This window comes from Chenopodium quinoa, unplaced genomic scaffold (assembly GCF_001683475.1).
Source record: "Chenopodium quinoa cultivar QQ74 unplaced genomic scaffold, ASM168347v1, whole genome shotgun sequence".
Taxonomy (NCBI): Eukaryota; Viridiplantae; Streptophyta; class Magnoliopsida; order Caryophyllales; family Amaranthaceae; genus Chenopodium; species Chenopodium quinoa.
This window is the reverse complement of record NW_018742903.1, coordinates 1,027,703-1,048,735: the sequence shown is the minus strand read 5'-3', so window position 1 is coordinate 1,048,735 and position 21,033 is coordinate 1,027,703. Positions and strand designations below refer to the sequence as shown.

Below are 21,033 nucleotides of genomic sequence, written 5' to 3'. Positions count from 1 at the left end.
GTTATATGAAGCACTATGAGGATAAGAGTAGGAGAGATGGACATTTTCAGGAAGGGGACATGGTGTACCTTAAACTTCAGCCATACAGACAACGTTCCCTGGAAAAGAGACAGAATGAGAAGCTCTCTCCACGATTTTATGGCCCCTACACAGTGGTGTAAAGGATTGAAAAGGTAGCATACATGCTGCAGCTACCAGATTCTTCCAGAATACATCCGATATTTCACATCTTTCAGCTCAAAAAGGCCGTGGGAATAGGACAACATCTTACCCATCTCCTTGCTCTGCTCACTTCATACATGGTGCTTGAAGTTGAACCAGAATCAGTGCTTGGGGTTAGGACTTCTCAGCAGGCAACAGAGGTTTTGATCAAATGGAAAGGGTTGCAAGATTTCGAGTCCACTTGGGAGCACTTTGATGAGATTGATTGCAGGTTTCCCTCCTTCCACCTTGAGGACAAAGTGAAAGTTTGGGAAGGGGGTATTGCAAGGAGTCAATCCAGGCCCATAATTACTTTTGCTCGCAGGAAGGCCAAAAAGAACTTTCCAGCAACTTGATGCTGAGGTGGAATTCTGTTATGAGGTTGTTAGTGGGTTTTGAGGGTAATATAGTAATTTTGGAATTAGTTTGTTATTCCTTCTTAATTAGCTGTAAGAGTTTGTTAGCCAACTGATTATAAATAGAGGGCTTGTAGGAGGTGATGATTATCCAGAAATTTGTAGTAAGAAGTTTTGGAGAGATTCCTTCCTTTCGAAAGAAGGAGAGTTGTATTGTTGATTACACTGATTAGCAATACATCATATCATCAGTTTGTCTATCTCTCCTCTATTGTGCTTGTGTGTGTTTTCTCTGTTGAACCGGTTATTTATAATAACTAGTCACTTTAATTGATTTTTTTTTTTAATTGAACTTTAAATTTTTTTTTTGGGTTGCTGATGCATGTGCACCAATTCCCTTTATTTTCATATTTTCCTTTGAATTTGGCGCGAAATTGCAGAAATTTCCCATTTCATTTTTGATAATATTTGAGACTTTTCGAGGGAAAACCTAGGTTTGGGACTCTTCTATATTTCGAAGAAGAAGATGAGGCTAGGTCTTCATTTATCTGCATCTGAATTGTTTTAACTCCGTCAAATATCGTTGCCATCCTTCAATTAACGTCTTGGAGAAGAGTCTATATCTACTTTTATACACAACTGGAAAAAAAGAAGAAGATATTATTTTAAAATTAAGTAACACGATTTTCAATACTCTGTATTTACAGAAATGTCATTTGATAAACAACTTCCATTTGTCTCTATGATCGACCAACCTGGTCTTCTCTCACGATAGTAATAACAAGTGGTAGGACATATATCTTTTCAAAGGAAAATGTCTAATTAAAATTATTGCATAGATAAGTTAATGATATAAACTCGGACTCTTCAACAAAAGGAGAAAAAAAGAAGGCAAAACATTATTCATACGATTCATATTAATAATGATAAGTGGGTAGATACTAGTGGTGTCAAATCAGGTATTCAAGTCGGGTTCAAGTTTCGGGTCAATTTCAAGTCGGATCATGTTGGTTTTTCTGACTTACAAGTCGGTCAAGTTCGATTTAGATTATAACAGGCTTTATATCTTTTCAGGTGCAGTTTGGGTTCGATTCGAGTTAATTTTGGGTCGGGTAATGTTTTGGGTTCGGTTTGTGACAAGTCGGGTTACAGACAAGTTTGAAGCAGATAAATTTCGATCGGATGAACTTCAGGTTGGGTCATTCTTAGACTCAAGTCAATTTTTTGGCAGGTTGGTAAAGACAAGTTATAGTAGATTAAAGCATAATCAAGACAGGTCATTCTTAGGCTCGGCTGGTAAAGGTGTTGTAGACACCTGATTGCGTCTCCCCAAAAACCAAACCCAGTGATGAGTACCTTTCACGTCTTTGATTATCGAATTCGGTAAAGAGTTAAACAGTCTCGTGAAGTTCCCTTAAGCCTTAACCATTTCTAACCTTTACTAAAAAATTTTAATCCAAAATCATTTATTTCGTGCCTTTAAACCCAAAATCATTCATTTTGCGTCCTTAAAATCATTTATTTTGTGTTCAACTCATAAAATCGTCCAAATAAGATTATTTTGGTCCATGATCCTGGTCCAATTATTGCTTAGTTGGATGGGGTTTGAAAAGATCTTTCTAATGATATATTATAAGCCCAAATCCGACTTAAAACGAATAAGTTATGGCCAAAATACTAAACCAAGCCTAAATCGGACCTAGGTCCACCTTACCTACGACTCAATTATCATGAGGAGGGTCCAATACCTTATTTCCAATCCTAAACCAATTAGGATTCATTAGGAGTTTCTAGAATCCTCTAGAAGGTTCTAAATTATCCTTTTCCCGAAAGATAAAGATTAAAGAATATGATATTGAATAAAACATCTTTTTTTTTTACTAATAATCCTAATTCCGGTCAGAACTGAATTTCGTGCCTCATAATTTTTTACCAAATCATGGATGGTTGGATATTCCTTGAAATTATCTTTCTAATGATATATATCATAATCCCAATTCCGATTAAAAGATATGATTAAAATACCAAACTCTATCCAAAACTGACACTATTCCACTATTTCGGCCGTATCTTTTATTTTACAAAAGATATCAATCTGATTCTAATTGGTTTGGAAAGTAGACTTCCAGAGCTTTTCAACGATATATTATTTATCTTATTCCAATTTTTGGATCAAAAGTTATGATAAAAACAAAATTTGCAAAACTGCAAGACCATCGCACTGCGACAGCACCATCGCTCTGCGATGGACTTGGCGTGCCATGATACTCCTATTGTGCCGCGATAAAAGGAGTTTGAGTCCGATTTGAATTTTGGCTCTTTTTTTATACTTCGAATCTCTTTTTTCCCTATAAATAGAGGTCTTATCACCCCGTTTTCAATCATTAACAAGCTTGATCAATACCAATAACCAACAATCATCACCAATAACCTCTCTAAAATTCTCTCTCTCTCTCTCTCTCTCTCTTAATTTTTCATGTTCTTAGCCTAGCTTAAATACATCCTTGATGCTCTCCTCAATCAAACACCATACTTCCTTTGCGAGATTCGAATACTCTTCGCCCTTCTCGACGTTGCCTTTGACTTCTACGTGAAAGGTTGAAAGTTTTGAGAGTTTGGTACCAAATCTATATTTCAATTATTATTTGATTTATTTACTTTGTTGATTTAATATTTTTTGAAGTTACTAACGTGTTTATTGTTTTAATAGCAAGAAGGGAGGGACATCAACGTGAGTAATTCGATCACCTTCATTATTGCTTTTGTTTGGAGTAGAAATCATGTTTAGAATATTATTTTAATTCCTGGTATCATGTTAGGATGTTATTAAAATTTCTAGTATCATGTTAGGATGTTATTTTAATTCCTAGTATCATGTTTAGGATGTTTATTTTAATCCTAGTATCATGTTTAGGATGTTGATTATGAATTCTGGTATCATGTTTAGGATAATACTTTGATTATGATTATTATTAGTGACATGCTAGGATTTGTTATTAATCCGTTTAGTATTATGCCTAGGATCTTGCTAACGATGTTTGATGATATTATGATGATGATGATGATGATGATGATTGTTGTGTCATACGTCGCTTGATTATTCATGATTGATTATTATTGCTTGATCACGCCCTTTCTTGCAGGTTTAAAGGGAATTTGTACTTAAAATCACGCCTAATAAGATAATTAATAATTTGATTTTAGGCAAATATGATTTTAATTCAAGTGATCACCAATATTAGATCGGATTGTGTATTAATAATCAACCAACGTAGATTAAACATGTTTAGAGCTAACTTAATGTATGTATGTTGATCGGAAAGCGCACATGAATACATAAGAATTAAGTAAAGGCCGATTTAGGGCGGGTTCAATCTCTTTTAGGTTGGATTCGTACGATCATCCCTGAACATCCAGTCATGGTTCCAGACCACTATGGAGTTAGCGATCTCTGTGATCGTGAATGGGGTGTAACCTTCGCACCCGTGAACGGTTTACAAGTTCCTAAAACTTTTTGGCGACTCTTCTATATCTAGCTTCCTTCCCTAGGAGCGCCGTTATGCCTAAAAGCATGATCACAGTAGGGCTCAAAAGGCTGAGTTTGAAAAATTCCCTACAGTTTTTGGTGACTCCACCGGGGAGAATTACCAATTTTGATTCCTAAAATTTATTTTGGCAATCGATTTAGAATGAGTGGATGAGACTTAAAATATTCTAGATATTCATTGTGCGTAATTTTGATCAACATTGTGGCACAAGCATAAAAAGGTTCACATTGGAAAGACCATCCATAATGCATCAAAAACATAGGAATTATACACGTAGGAAAAGCCAAAAATATCTTTTACAAGTAAAATCGAATAAACGCTACGCAAAATCGGAAAAAACATCGAAAACAGGGATTGTCGTGGCGCACTAGAACTATCGCGAGACGACAGTGACCATTTCCAAACGACAACTCTATCGCGGCGCGATAGACTCTGTTTTCTCGCGCAGAGTTCTTGCGACATTGCGCCAGTCTTCTAGCTTCGTGTTTGCCTGATTCTAGTACTGTTTCGACAATTTTACTTCCTGATTGAATTTTTTCGACTTTTCTAAACTCATATGAGTTCTACATATGGTTTTAGCCCTTGGGAATTCACGCTCCATCCACCCTAATGAACATTCTATGCAACAATGGGTTCATCCGAGATTGTGAATTCACCAAACCATGGAAGCGAGTTTAACTTGGGGGGTCCCATCCATCGTGCCAACCCTTCTAAGGTAAGGTTTCCGCGCGATGCATCCGGACTCATAACCATGGACCCTCTTGGACAACCATAATCCTTGACCTTAGAGAACTAGAGCCATGGTTAGGTTGCAAACTTATTGCATCATGTTGTGACTACTTGACTACTTGTGCATCTTTTACTTTTGCATACCGTATTTGTGATTAAACTAACCCTTTGTGTTGACTTGTTTCTTGTAAATAAATTTTAATGAACTAACCAAGGACTAAAAAGGACTTTGCTTAATTTAATTGGTTAATTAATTTGAACCTATAAAGTCTAAACATACCCGACTCAGCAGTCCATAGGCTTAAACCTTCAAAAGAATCACCGAAAACAGATTAGATTAACGTTCCATTGGTGGCGCGAAAATCTGGTCCGTGTCGCGAAACGCCTGTTTCATCGCGCCGCTATGGTTCTAGCCATCGTTGTCAAAATTTTAGCCAAACGATTCGAATTAGATGCAAAATCGCAGAGTAAGCAGGATCGTTGTAGGATCGGTCAGGATCGCACATGATCGTACAAGATCGGGTGGGATCGGACGATCCTGTTTTTCATTTAAAATATTATTAGTTTGTACAGGATCGATCAAGATCGGACAGAATCGTGCAGGATCGGTCAAAATCGAGTAGGATCGGTCAAGATCGTACGATCTTACTTTTTACTTATTAAAATGAGCCTAATGTAATCAAACTTTTCTCTAAGCTAAGAAAATTACTATCTAACTACTAAAACTATAAATTTTACCATTTTTATGGCTTAAAAAATGTTATCTAATTATGTAACAGCCCTTTTATTACTATTTTTTATCAATTTTGTAGAATCTTACGATTCTACGATTCAATTTTGCCGATTCGATTCTACTCCTCTCACCGATCCAAAGTAGGATCCCGATCCTGATAACCTTGGTTCCAGCGTTCCACGATAGTTCCAGCGCCACGCGATGGTTTTGTTTTTCCTTTCTGAGTCTTCGTGTTGAGTCTAATTTCCATAATTAATCGGTTTAATAAATACACGAGGTCTTAACTTGGTCTTTGTTTGAGTCTAATCACATATTTAGTCCCATGGTCATCACACGAGTCTTGTACATATCACTTTCACTCACGAGTCCTTGCACACACTTTGTACATACTTTCTTCACATCATGCCCATGTCTTAGATCCATGCATGAGTCATCCTTCCTGTCATTCGAGTTGAGGGTCCTTCTATTCATGGAAATTTCCATACCTTTCCACAAATACACCCTTTCCTTCTACATCACCTTTCCATACATTACATATCTCACACTTTCCTTCTTGAACACTTTCCACATTCACACACCTTCATCTTACATGCTTTCTCCATACATATCATTCCCCTCATACGCTATGATCTTTCCCCATCTATACATGTTGAATCGAGTTCGAGTCATATGATTGACAATGAGTATCCATGGTTTCCCCTTTTACAGCGTTCACAAAAAAAAAAAAACACAAAAAAACAATTATCTACTTTTCATAAATTTTATTTTTAGAAAAAAAAAAACTAACTACCCACAAACCACCCTTTTTTTTTTGTTTTATTGAAAAGAACCACGTTTAACTTTGATAACAGATAACTGCACATATTTTTATCAAAATAAGAAAATTAATACCAATATAGTTCCTTCACCCAAAAAAAAAAACAAACCACCAATACAGCCAACATATACCACATTCCTTGTCAAAAAAAAAAAAAAAAATACCACGTTCATCTTTGTTACAAAGAAAAATAAAAAACACTCATGTATTAAAAAGAAAATAAAAAGAAAAAAAATGTACATCTATCTAATCTATATACGTAGTATTATTGTAGATGTTTACTATATGTCTTGAATCTTTTATACAAAAAACTCAACAATCAACAATATTTTAAGGTTAAGATACAAGAAGTGGAGTAAATTTATTTTTGTCTAATTTTTTTTTAAGATCTTTAATTTAAAGTTTTATGTGAGTATTGATTTTCAAAAAAAATTTACAATAACAAATTAACAATATTATGAGTAAAATAATAAATTTCCTATATCGTACAGACGTAGCGTGTGTCTCGTAGCTTGTAAATTTAAAAATCTGATATACACATCGTGTGTATTATACAATAGTATGTCAACTTTAATACAAATTCTCTGTAAAAAAAATATAATAATAAATTATTACTCCCTTTGAATTTCATTACTTGCTCAATTTTTCCGGACACATAATTTTAGAAGGAATAGTAGAAAGTTCTCTATCTGTTTTAAAATGATTTTCTCACTTGAAACCTTTTGTGTAAATTAAGGTAATGGAAGAATTTTAAAATAAAGTATAATTGGACCATTCAAATATAATGAGACCATCCTTTTTGGGAATAAAACACATTCAAACCACTTATTACTTTAGACCATTTAAATAAGGGTTTTATGGGAAAATAATTAAGATAAATGAGGAATTCAAATCAAGGGTAATGCTATATGTAGCCCTACATTAAGCATTAAATACACTCTTGAAAATAGTATAAAATTAAGAATTTATGAAAAAAACACGTGTAAATTAGTGTAATTAGTGAAAATGTGCAATCAAATTAATCATAAAAAATTGATAAAAAAAAGTTGAACGAAACACCAAAAGAAGATTGGAAGGAAATAGACCTGCAATTAGAGATTCCATGGAAAAAGTGCAATAAAATTAATCATTTTTTTTAAATAAAAAATTAAGAATTAAAAAAAAAAGAAAAATATTTACACTAAAAACGCTGTCCGAGACAGGTGTAATTATTTTTTTATTTTAAAATAAAAAGTTACGAATTTTTTTTTAAAAAAAGTCCACATGTAAAACGCTGTCTCAGGCAGCGTTTTACATATTGTTTTTTTTTTTAAAAAAAAACCCAGAGTATTAAACGCTGTTCGAGATGACATTTTACCTTAGAAGCTTAGTTACAAAATAGTTTGACCACGAGTCTAATTTACAAAATAGTTTTGTAACAAAGCTTACTTTGGAAATGATCTTAGAAAAAGACTTCATTTTCCATGTGCAAAATTCTGGAATATTGTAAGAGACCACTCTTGACAGTAACTGCCAAAATGGGTTTCATCCATTTTTTTTATCTCAATCTTTGCTTCCCGATTTCCCATCACTCAATATCTCTTCACGTCTCTTGAATATTCTTTTTAAATTGACCCTTTTATTTAATTAATGTCTCAACCAAATTAATAATTGTGGTGTTGGATTTTGATAATTGCACAAGTTTTGGTACATTCATTGGCTTGACTTGTGTGTTTGAAGAAATGAAGAAGAAGGAGTTTATTCGATTAGACCGTGAGTCTGTAATTCCCATTTTTAAGCCCAAGTTGATTCATGGTTTAACCCAACTCATTGGTAATGTTTTCTTCTTCTCTGAATTCTTTTGTTTTTGCAATTTTTTTTTTTTGCTCTATTTCATTTTAATATTTCACTAAAAGTTGAATTCTGTTTTGTGTATTGTTTTCGAGCAATTAGTTTTGGGAGCTAGTAGCTACTTGTTGTATTCGTTTGTAGTGGTTACATTTAAAGTTTCGGCGTTAATTTGCTACAAATTAAAACTTATGGAGTCAATTTGGCCATTACTTCCATTAGACTAAGTTGCGGGGCTAATTTAGTTGTAATCATCCTCGATAATGCTAATTAATAGTACCCTTTATTTGTCTTACTTGTCTTAGTGAGCAAGACGTTAATACAAGTCATCTTAGGGAGTTAGAGGTGTCAATTCGGGTCGTTGAGTCGGGTTTTGGTCTAATTCAGGTTTTGAATTTAATTCGAATTTGAGTCGTGCTAAACCATTGTGCCCAACTTTCAAGGAAGGTTGAATTCTGGATTGGTTCACTTTCAGGTTAAGTTAGTCGGTTTAAGCCAGTTTTTGATACTTCTAAATACAACTATAAATCTATTTTTATTCCTGCAAAACTTCATTTCTCTTTATTTCCATGGCGAATTCAGCTTCCTCTTTACTACTTTTAGAGAAGAATTTTGGATGTATTCATGAATATCATGAGAAAATTAGGAATTGAAGCAGCTGTTCAGGTTAGAAAGCGGAGAAGACGAGAGAAAATACAATTTGAGTTTCATGTAATATTAAGATTCAAGAACGTGTAACGTACTTACTCCGTAACAGTTGAATACTTGATTAAACGGGTTGAAGGTTTTTTCTTTTTTTTTTTTTTATTTTTTCCCCGTTTTTTTGCGAGATTATTATAACAATAAAGCCAAAAATTGAGGTACTATGTGTAACGAATAATATATTTGAGTAGATTGTGTACCAATTGGAAAAGTCGTTTATACTTCGTACAGGGTTATTGGTTTCTGTTGTATAAATGTAGACAACTATGATGTAATGTAAGAAAAAAAGGTTATCATGTGATATTAATTGGTTTCTGTTGTATAAATTTAGATAAATATGTGATGCATGAAAAGTTTTATTTAGAAAAGTTTTGACTTCCTTTTTTTTTTTTTTTTTTTTCAAATTTGTTTTTAGAATCTCAGTTATTCACAATTTGATAAAACATTATGAATTAATTTCTAAGACATAGCTAATGTGAGATTGTGAGGTATTGTTTGATTTGGATTCAAAAAAAAAAGGTATAGTCTGATTCGTCTTACATAATTAGAGATATCAATGGTAAAATCGGTGACACATGAACATAGTCAAAATAGGAATGTAAAAAAGAAACAAGGGGAGTATTTAATTTTTAGTACAAGTATTTAGGATGAAGTGTTTAGCCATTTAGGATTGCTAAAAGCCTAAGATTGGGGTTTTGGAGACCATTGGAGGTTTGTGAAAAGTTGAAAAAATGATTCTTCTATATTATTATATAGGATTGAATAGAGAAAGTATGTTTCATTTTTTTGTTAATTTTTGGCAGAAAGTGAGTCGGAGAGGGCAGAATTCTTAACATTTTGTAATAGAGTTGACTACACGATTCGAGCTTGGTATCTTTTACAATTTGAAGAACTGATGGTAATTTATACGGTATAATTTGCTCAATTAAGGTGTAGATTATGCTTTGTATGATTATTTTGATTAACAGCTGGATGAATATGTGCTTGATTTTTGTAATGATAGCAATTATTCAAACTTTTTGAACCGGTTACTGGAGCTCGCAAATTGGAAGAGTGCAATTTTCCCGATGATAAAATTGAAGTAGTCGAGGAGAAGTTTCTTGTTCTATTATTTAAGGTATTACCTTTCTGATTTCAACTCAATACTTTCTTTACCAAATTAATTAAATACATGCACTTGTTTTGTGATGATGAGTGATGAGTCTATTAACATGTCAACTGAAACAGGTAATGCAATCATAGAAAGGCTGAAATGTTAATGCATACTTTTCAATAAGAATAGTAAAGCTGTCGTGTGAAGGTAGAAATGTGAAAGCATGATTTCCAATAGGAATTGGAAACTTAGAAACACAGAATCAGTAACCCAATATCATTGCTTAGAAATATTTAACTCTTGTGTTGTAATGAACAATTTTATAAATGAAATAACATAAGAGTTTGTTTGGGTCTACCTGAAGGTGGTTATTGTTACAAAGGCAAAAAAAATTTTGGATTTTAAAAGTTAATCTAAGCTTCCCTTGATGTGGGTTTTTATTTTTTTTATTTATTGTTGTTGTTGTTGTTAAAATCCAAGATAACTATATCAATTTAGGGACAATAATGTGATTTATTTATTTGGAGTTTCCTATTCTCTAACCAAGAAAAAGTGACCTTCAATGGACTTGCATGGATTGTAGTGCGTTTGGAATCATTTTCATGACATATTTTGAAAAAAATAGAAGGGGAAAAGTAAGAGACTTTTTTTCCTCTATTGGAAATAGGTGAAGAGGAGGGAAAGAATTTCCAGGGATCAAATTCATTGAAATTTTATCCTATAAAATTGGAATATAATTTTCAAAATATAAAATAAGATTGTCTCAAATAAGCCATTGCAGCCCTGATTTCCCCCCTTCTAATTAACATTAACCAACTCCTTCCAGTATTGGAAAGAAAATGGAAGCAAACTTCATCCCTCCCCTCCCTTTTCCTTCTCTTCCTAAATTATAACAAAACTCGCTGCAGAGATTTCTTTGGTATCACTAGCTGGCCTCTGAAAGAATTAGCCTATGAATTTCATTATCAGGTCTAGTCAACATTGCCTTCACTTATCTTCTACCATTGGCATTGATCACCTACAATTTCTAAGCCCCTTATAACCTTGTAAACTTGATCTTTTTTTTTTTTTAATTTTTTTTTAATTACTATGTATTATTCTGTAATGGGTACTGAAATGAAGGTGACTCTGCACTTTCCTTATTTTTGTTATCTCGCCATCCAATATTGTTAATTTTAATGTCAAATGTAATTATGCAATACAATGTAATACATAGGGAGTTTTATACAGGTTAACCATACACATTTGCAAAGTTTTTATGACCTTTATTTTGGTGGGTTAATTATTGGCTGCGACAGTTATTTGTTTTAAACAAGCTAATTGGTTATGCTTAAAAAAAAATCACCAAATATGACGAGTCTTGAATAACTTTTATTGTCATTTTTCAACATTATGTTATCTTATTTTTGGATAATTTGACAATAAATCAATTTTAAAGTAATTTTGGAAAAAAAAAAACGCACTATATAACTCTATTGAAACAAAAATGTTTTGTGATGCATGTGCATTTATCTCACTACCTTCGGCAGAAATTCAAGTAAAAAGTTCCAAAATGATCAAATTGCCTTTGTCTTATTCACACTTAATAGGTTGAATTATTTATTGAGCCATAGCTTAAGTGACTACACACAATTCTTAATTTCTCAGTATAACTCTGATGAGTTAGCTAGTAACTAAAGTGTAATTCAGGCAAAGACATTAAGTCATTTTAGATCCTGTTTGCAACAGAACCCAAATAGATATAGTTATTATATGTCAACTAGTTCAATGGGTTGTGTAGCGGTGACAAAGAAGAGTGTAGTGATGGGAGTGAGGTTACTAATGTATATATAAAAAATATTGTATAAAGTTGCCATCATTTGGTAACTTAAAAGGTTTAGTTATACATTTGTAATATAGTTATTACAGGAGAAAGGGCCAATAAAAAGTGATGTGTCCATAGGGACCAGGTTTGTAATTTGATATATTAGGATAGATGTAGATTTTCACATAAAGAGTTAAAGACTACTTGTTTTTTCTTGAAGTAAAAAATAAGATTACAATCCTTTCCTGACAATTATTTCCACTTTGTCTTTCAAGATGTTGGATAAAAGCAATTTCAAGATGGTGACAAATGAGGAGTTTGAAGTTGCTGCATCTGAGAATTATTGTCTAAATCTTCCAATCAAAGTTGATGAAGCTAAGGTTTGTTGTAGTCCATGCTCTCATCAATTTTCACAAGTGCTTTTTAATAGATTAGGTACCTAGACATTGCATAATATATTAAATCTTCCATGTCATTTTGAGACTAAATTCAAAAGAAATTTAGGTGTCTTTCATGTTGTATTTGCATACAATAATGAAAATTCTTAAGTGGAATCAATGAGCAAAGCTATTTAATTGAACTATCTTTGGTTGTCTGTTGTCTTCTTTTGCTATTCATATATTCTATTTGGTTCAGTATGTCTTATTTTGGTGCATATTTTTCCTAACTACTGGATCTTTACATTTGTTCATTCTGTAGCTAGACACAACACTTTTGAAGAGGTATTTTTCCAAGCATCCCCAAGATAACCTTCCCTCCTTTGCTAACCAGGTACATAACAAAACACCTTTTTTTTTTTCACTCCTTGACACATACTATGATACTAATAGAATTAAGCTCTTTAAAAGTTTATTTTGCTGGCTATTGTTTGGGGTCGGCTAACATGAATCGTCATAAGGAACCGTACGATATACAAAAAGAAACATAACAAGATAATTATTTGAAAGAGTTTGAAAAAAAGGTGAATAGAGTGAGAAAACGAAAAAGCATCCAAGAAATATTATTTGAAAGAGAACGAAGAATTAAATTCAAGAGAGTTTTAAAAGAGTGGTTAAAACGTTGGAGTAAAAAACATAAAGGTTTGAGAAAACTTTAGCAAAGGAAAACAATACAGTTCATTAAACATTAGTGGGATAACATAATAAATTAAATACGAAAATAAGTTTAGAAAATATGATCACTACGCTTCGATGACCAAATAAACAATTCTGTTAGTAAATTGCATCATTAATTTTGTGGTCATTTGGTGTGGAGGATGGCTGAGCTTATGTGTTGGTTTATACAATTAATAAGTTAATGTAAAGGTGAACTCCCCACTTTCCATTTTACATGCAATGCATCTCCATCCAAAATTCATAGTCACTTATACTTTTGTAAGAGGTATGAAAAATATGGTTGCATATTTAAAATAGGTAACATATAATGCTTTTAGTTTTGTATATATATTTTTTATGCCCTTCAATGTGATTGAATGAGGGACAGAGGCTTAAGGGGTTTCAAATTGGTGTGTTGTTAAACATGATGGGTTGGAACGATGCTAAGATATTTTATCAACATAGGGAGTAAGTTATATTGGAATTGGACTAAGTTTCATTTATCACTATACTTCTCACTTCTCATTTACAAATGGCATATTTTTGGGAAAATGTAACATTGCCTCCTGCAAAACTTTCATACAATGCATCTTCATGGGAACTCATTGACGTCATTGGGAATGATGAAAGGCTTAGAATGGGAATTTTATGTTAGTTTGAAATTCTGTATGTCTTTGATTGGGAAGTAAGTTGGTTAAAGCCCTCTGCCCTATCCAAACACATATACACTCGCATAAAAGAGTAGAAGTTTAAAATTTAAGATTCATTGTTTCCATGATGTCTAGATATATGTCTAAAATTGCAAAGAGTGGAGGGTTTGTGATCCTCTTGAGTTTACCTTTATAGATGATACCCAATAGTTTGACATCCTACACTTAATAAAAATGGATAGAGAGAGAGAGAGAGAGAGAGAGAGAGAGAGAGAGAGAGAGAGAGAGAGAGAGAGTAAGTAAAAGTGAATCAAACATTTTGAAACACTCCCAATTAAAAAGTGAGTCGAACTTTTGAAATGGAGGGAGTGCATTGTTTTGCTCCTTTGAAATATTCCAAATCATAGCTAAATAAATAGATTCTTTTGTCACTGTCAGTCCTTCAAATTTGTACTAAAGATTGCTATGGAACTTGCAAGTTCCAATTAGTAATACATATCACGGAAATGGCAATGTTTCTCATACGAGTCTTAGCTATCTGAAGATTGGCCTTTCTGGATGATTAAAAAGTTTGCGTGAAAGAAAACATCAAACTATCAATTTCTGCAACTATAATTTGAAAAGAATAAAAGAGGTGAAATAGATATTAACATTCCATATTGATTTATCCCACCAAAATTCTGTAAGTTTTTATAAAAAAAAACTTCGGAATTGGAATTACATAAGATTCCTATTATGAAGGTATTGTTATTTAAACAATAGAGTTATGTGGGGAGAAGGGCTACTAAGTGCTAACAGAGATAAGTGTGACTTGTTCTAAAGAAGCAATGGTCTATTGTAGTAAAAGATTCTGGGTCACTTACTCTGCATACTGTTGTTTATGAGATTCAGTTCTCTGTAACTGTACTGCTGAATGTTACCTTATCTTACACATATTTTATTGACCAAAGTGATTTTGTGGGGGATAGACAAATATTGGAAGCGGCTTTGTTGGCTCTTGTCTTGGTGGATGTTTGTTGTAGGGGTGTGCAGTTTACGCTTGATTTTTAAGTAAGCTGATGATAAAATTTCTTGAATGCATTTGGTCCTAGGTGGAGGAGATGGGTTTGGGGGTGTCTTTCTTTTGTGTGTTTTAGCTTAGTTAAAAGGGAGGCTTAGGAGGTGGTTCTGGGCTTTCTCATCATCATCTTTTGTGTTTTTGGTGGTAGATGTCTTGTGTAGGACGCTTGAAGGGGGAGTAGGAGTAGGAGGAGCAGCAGCAGCAGCAGTAGCAGCTGAAAAGCTTTCCGTCTAATATTCTACACAGATAAGAGCAGAATGTCAAAAAAGGTCACAGTTGGAAATCTTTTCAGCTCAAGGCAGATTTTAATTCTACGCAGCTCTTATCCGTGTAGAATTTTAGACCAGAGACCTTCATGAACCTTGACAATAGTGAAAATCTATGGATAATTCATATATATCTAGTGAGAAGATATAGGAGTTTGCCAGAAAAATTTGCCAGCCCCTTTCTTAAGACATTAACAAAAGGGTCAAAAAAATGATAAAGGGTCAACTTGTTTTTGTTAGTTCTATTTCTTTTCAAGAGTGCGATCAGCAATATATAACCTATATCTTTTGTTTAAGAAATACCATTATAAAGATGTCTTTTTAATTGTGTGTGTGATTACCCAGAAATTGAGTGTGGAGTTAGTCTGATTGTGTTATTGAACACGAAGTACAAAGTAATACCTTTCTTTTTTTAAGCAATGTCATTTGACATTTATTTTTGATCTGTGATTTGATATAATTCTGCTTTGATTAGAAGGGCGAAAGTTATCTCTACACTTTTCAAAATCTTTCATCAAACTAGATCATTTTACTAACAAATGGTGATAGAAATTTTATTTGAAGTCAAAAGTTCAAGAGTCAAATGTGGGATATCATGTTTTTATAGATGAATATATAGCTGAAGAGCCATGTTTTGGCATGGTTGATACTTGATAGTGTTTTGTTCAATTACGTAGGATGTGAGTTATCCATATGAAGGAAATGTAATACAGTTTTTCCTTTTGAAATGCCTATGGGGTTTATTGAGTATATTTCTTGTTTCCTTTTAGATATTCATCTAGTTAATTAACTTTATGCAGTACATAATTTTTCGGCGTGGTTTTGGAATGGATCAAAAGACTGGTTACTTTGTTCAATGGAAAATCGATGCTCTTATTTCACGAATCATGCAAGGCTTTTTGAGATTGACTGGGTAAGTCAAGCAAATAAATAAACTGCAATGTTGTTGATTTTGTTTCCTTCCCTCATTCTAACTTGAGGGTCTAAATTCTATCAAGGGGGTCATAAATGAACTTAATCTAAAAAAAATAAAAATGTTATCGAAAATTTCTGATTCAATGTCAGTCACCCAATTCACTTCTCATTGATGTTCTTATCTGAGAATAATATTGTGTTGGTACCTCTTATCATTGAAGATCTAATACCAAGCTAATACTGCTACACTTGAATGTCCAAACTGTTACTGTAATAAGAAATTTTTAGCATTTGTAAAAAACTTTGTAATGTGTTATGAAATTTGGCTATTAAGAGTTCTATGCGTATGGATTCCTTACAATCAAACTTCTCACACATATGTCAAACTTTATCTGAGGTGGTTACCAATTTAAAAAAGCAATTCTTATTTTTATGTTGTTATCTATAGTTTGATATACCTAGTGTTGGTGATGGAAGGAATAGAATGAAAAGATTATAGTACAATGTCTTTTTATGTCAGAAGTAGACATGATGCACACCTCATACTGTATTAGCTAGAGTTCATTTTTCCTACAGCCAACATTTTCCTTTGCCATGCTCTCAATGTCAATGTGCACCCTATTGGGCGAATTTGCCCTGGGGTTGACCAAACTTTTCTTGGCCATTCTCTCAATGCCAATCAATGCTCAGTAGTTCACCTTATTGGGTGGCTTTGCCCTAAGGTTCAAGTAAAGTTTATTTTTCAACTTTCTCTAGACATTACGCCAGTAGTTTAATGCTCTTATATCGTTTCTGTGGTGTTTATAGTTAAATAAATTGGAAAGCATCAATTTTCGAAGGAACCACTTTGAGTGCTGATTTGCTGTGGGATAGGGCTTCTTTGTGGGCTAAGGCAGTGGGGGGAGTTTAGTTACTTATTTGGGGATATTGGGTGTAATCTGCTTTTTTTAAGTTACAAGGATATCTTGTCCTCTGTTCCTGTACTTTCTACTTGTTGCTGATTCTACCAAAATAAAAAAAAATAAAAAAAATTTGAACAAAAAAAAAAGAAAAAGAAAGAAAGAGCAGAACGGCTACTTTATGGTTATGGTAGATTTGATTGACTTGTAAGTAAACGTTACAGCTACGTATATTACAGTAAGGCAGAATAATTCTGTTCTCCTTTCTTTTATATTGTATTTTTTTTTTAATTCCCATCAGGTTCTCCCCCTGCTATTCACTTGGTTTTATTATATTTATTTGGAGCAGATTACTTGTTGAAATAATATCCTTGCTTTAAAACCTGGTATATTTGGATGTGTTTTGGTGCAGTCTGAGTAAGTTATTCTCAAGAAAGAGAAGATTACGACATGTGAAAAATGAAGAACTGCATGAAGTTTTAGTCACAGAAAATGGTGAAAAGGATGATGGTGATGATGGTGGTGGTGATGAACACAGCTTATTAATTGAAAGGATTCGTATTCAGAATATGAATCTCAGGTTTGAATGAGACTCATATTCCTCTTTTGCTGATAGGGCAATAGTGAATACAAGTAGTAGTATTATTTTACCTTTTTCACTAAATCTACTGAAGTTCTCTGGCATAAGAACATATGAAAATCCATGCCTTTTCAATCCTAATATGCATGCTTAGGAGTTTTTCATCCTACATTAATGGAAGCAATTTTTACTTGAGAGAAACCTGCTTGTTTCCAATTTCCATGCTTACCAGATCTCAACTTAGCTTATGGATGAGTTACATTGAAAAACTTGGTAAAACTATTGTTGTTATTATCTATATGCATTGTAACTGAAGTTACTAAAGGTCCATAAAACCAAGCACATGTTGCTGGTCACAAAATCAAATGACAGATTAATAGTAAATTCGTGAATGCTGATAGAAAGGCTGAGTTGGTGCATTACTCCCTTTTGGACTGTTAATACTATTTATAGAAGTATAAAACTCACTTTGTCCATATTTTGTTCTTAGACATTGAAAACATACATCCTCCGTTTCTTTATTATATATACCATTTTGGTACGCGGTTTAGGAAAGGTAAACGGACAAATTAATTAGAATAATTTTAACATCGATAAGAGAAAAAGTGTCAAGTTGTGATGGTTCAAATAATTTAGATTAATATATGCTACTTTATCTTCTCTAGTTCCTTCCGCAAATAGCATGCCTAGAAGATATGTTGCAGCTATAAAGTTAAACGGACAAATTAATATGTTAGATTAAAATGTTATCGAATTTGCGTCAATGAATATTTTCAATTTTTTTTTACTTTTACACTTAAAATAATTATATATATTGGCGGTTAAAGTTGTATGTTGGCACACGTGCAAGTCAAAGTGGAACAACTTAAAATTGAAACTAGAGAGCATATAAATTTTAAACATAGATTACTGATTACTTCTTTAGTCTAGACTTGCTAGAGACTAAGCTTGCATGCTGTGGGTTATTGTTGCTGCAGCCTGCAGTTGGTATTGTTGCGATATTAGGTCCTTAAATTATTATCTACCTTTGCCTGTTGGCCTAAGGCTAACCTGGTTGCTAATAGAGTGATAGATAATTGCATCTATTCACATATCTGTTGCGTTGACTATTTTTTGACATTCTGCTTTTACTCAGTCCTTGCAACCTACTCAGTAAAACAACAATCCAAGAGCCAACCTTCGAGAAGATTATAATTATATACAGGTAATTTTTCTTCAGAATCCTGTGCTTAATTTTGCCAACATTTGAGGGGATGCTTCTTTTGGAGGCAATGAATGAGGGAGTATGTGTTTGGTTCAACTATAGTGAAGTGTATTGAGGTCAAATTCTAATAAATCTTTTAATTTGAAGGATGGAATGTTACTACTGTTTTGCAACAGGGTTTGGAAAAAAAAAAAAAAAAAAAAAAAACGAATTATCATCTGTAGAAGAATCCTCTTCAGCTGTGATTCTTTAACACAAGTGATACATACCTTCTTGAAAACTGAAAACCTGCTATCTTATAACCTGCAAAGAATATTTCTTATACCTTCTTACATGTAGAAACCCTGCAGATTGAAATCAACTGAAGACGGAAGAGCAATTTATGTAAAGCACTTCAAACACATCCCCATGGCTGATATGGAAATTGTTCTAGTATGTTCAAACACTTCTTTTTGTTGTTTTGAACCATATATATTATGTTGTATGCCTTTTAACAATATCAATTTTTTTTTTTTTTTTAAGCCTGAAAAGAAGAGTCCAGGATTAACTTCATATGACTGGTTCAAACTCCTTGTTTCAGCTGCCATTGGACTGGTAACTTTTTCCTTTTTATAAGTAATATGCCATATTTGAATTTGATGGTTAAAGTTGTAAAATTTAAGTGTTTAACCATTACTTTGAGTATGTGTTTCAAAATGTGGATACATCATTGCCAGATTTGCCTTAAGTAATTTAAAAGATGATTGTTTTAAAATAGAAAGCTATCATGCACTTGTTAGCTTTGTAGATTGCTCATCCAAACAAAATGTGCTATATTATCAGGTGACGGTTATAACCCAACTCTGCCAGACTACAGCTAATCTAAAAGTGTTGGCTACTGTCTGCTCTGCGGTGGTTTGTTATTGTACTAAGATATATTTCACGTTAAGTACTTCTTCCTCTGAATCTTAATGTATTTACTCTATTCAATATGCACAAAGTGCTTGCAATTTTTAATTTTATTAATACTTGTATTATTTTTTTACTCTCGAGGAATTAATCTTCTTAATCTAAAAAAATCTTCAATATATGGATTTCTTTTACACTTGTTTAACATTTATTTCTGGTTTAATTCTCTCAGGTTTCAGGCAAATTTGAAAGACTATCATAGTTTAATCACACAGTCCATGTATGACAAACAACTAGACAGTGGGAGAGGCACTCTACTTCATCTATGTGATAATGTCCTGAAACAAGAAGTAAGTTATGGACTCAAATTATAGTAAGCTTTCTGTGGTTTATTATATAACTCCACATCGATACAAATTATAGTTATCTTTCTGTTGTCGATTATTTAACTCCATATAGATATTCCCAGATTTTAAAGGTTTTTGTTGTTTGTACAGGTTAAAGAGGTTATTATTGCATTCTTCGTGTTGATGAAGTATGGGAAATTTACCTGTGAAGTAAGAATCATTCTCACTATAAAATGCTTACCTTTTTTTTTTTAAGATTTTTTGTACAAATTTACGACTTTGTTGGTTAATTCGACTTGAATATGGAATGTTGAAACAGGACCTTGACCGGAAATGTGAGGAGCTGATATTAGAGCAATTTAACGAACAATGTGACTTTGATGTAGATGATGCTATTGACAAGTTAGAGAAACTAGGTATTGTTTATAAGGTAAGAAATTCATTTAATATCCTTTTGTTTTATTTATAAATTCCAACTAGCCTTAAAAATTAAAACTTGAACAAATGCACAAACTCGAAAATATTAATAAGAACAAATTTACGATTGTATGAGTATAAAGTTATATAAGATAGTTTTCAAATATAACTCTTAATTGTAATCGTTTTTCTTAACATCGAAAAATTCTTAATATGTAGTCTTAATTCTATTTGCAAACAAAAATATGGAGTAATTTTTAAATCATATTTGTATGTTGGATTAATGAATTTTTAAATCAATGTATTTTATGAATTTTCATATTTGTATGTTGGATTAATGAATTAGTATGTGTGACAGAGATCAATAAATCATATTGAACGTATAGATAGAGCTAATTTTATGTCATCTCTATGTATAATAAACTATTGACACGAGAGTGAATGACTAAACCATGTGGTACTGCTTTAGATACAAATACAGGGGTTATATTTCAATCTATCTTTTAACGCAGGATCAATCTGACCGGTACTCATCTGTTGATGTGAAGAAGGCTAATGATTTCATTGGCACCACCACAGAGGAAATTGTTAAAAAAGCAAGTCGGGGCGATGAGTGGTGTGATGACTGAAGGCGCAGTGTACTTTTCCATTGGGATCTAAATCTATGTTGCAAGCTTGCAGATAGATAGGCACCAATTGCAGGGATATTGAAGAGACTCAATAGACACATGCATTTGTGGGTATTGTATTTGTTGGCTAGTAGCTTAATGATATAATCCTATTGAAACATATTTCTGTATACATTTAGATGAGAGTTCTTAGCTAATACGTAGTAGTTTTTTATTTATTAGATCTTTTGCACATAAGTCAACTTACAACATAAGCAAATGAAATTGGCTACAG

General features: G+C 32.8%; 1 protein-coding gene across 3 annotated transcripts; it reads left to right on the top strand.

The window, feature by feature from the left end:
- The first annotated feature begins 7,860 nt into the window (after positions 1–7,860).
- On the top strand, positions 7,861–20,956 carry LOC110727195. Of its 3 annotated transcripts, none has more exons than XM_021906754.1 (15): positions 7,861–8,196; positions 9,717–9,811; positions 9,917–10,030; positions 12,086–12,190; positions 12,510–12,581; positions 15,681–15,793; positions 17,107–17,274; positions 18,410–18,478; positions 18,829–18,910; positions 19,001–19,072; positions 19,301–19,401; positions 19,599–19,716; positions 19,864–19,923; positions 20,033–20,143; positions 20,643–20,956. In XM_021906754.1, exons 1-15 carry the CDS (start codon positions 8,106–8,108, stop codon positions 20,757–20,759), a joined length of 1,488 nt encoding a protein of 495 aa, XP_021762446.1. In that variant the 5' UTR covers positions 7,861–8,105; the 3' UTR covers positions 20,760–20,956. The 3 variants fall into 3 exon arrangements, with proteins under 3 accessions (XP_021762446.1, XP_021762445.1, XP_021762447.1); XM_021906753.1 differs by having other exon boundaries at positions 9,717–9,823; XM_021906755.1 differs by lacking the exon at positions 7,861–8,196 and adding an exon at positions 8,244–8,995 and having other exon boundaries at positions 9,717–9,823.
- The last annotated feature ends 77 nt before the right edge of the window (positions 20,957–21,033 follow it).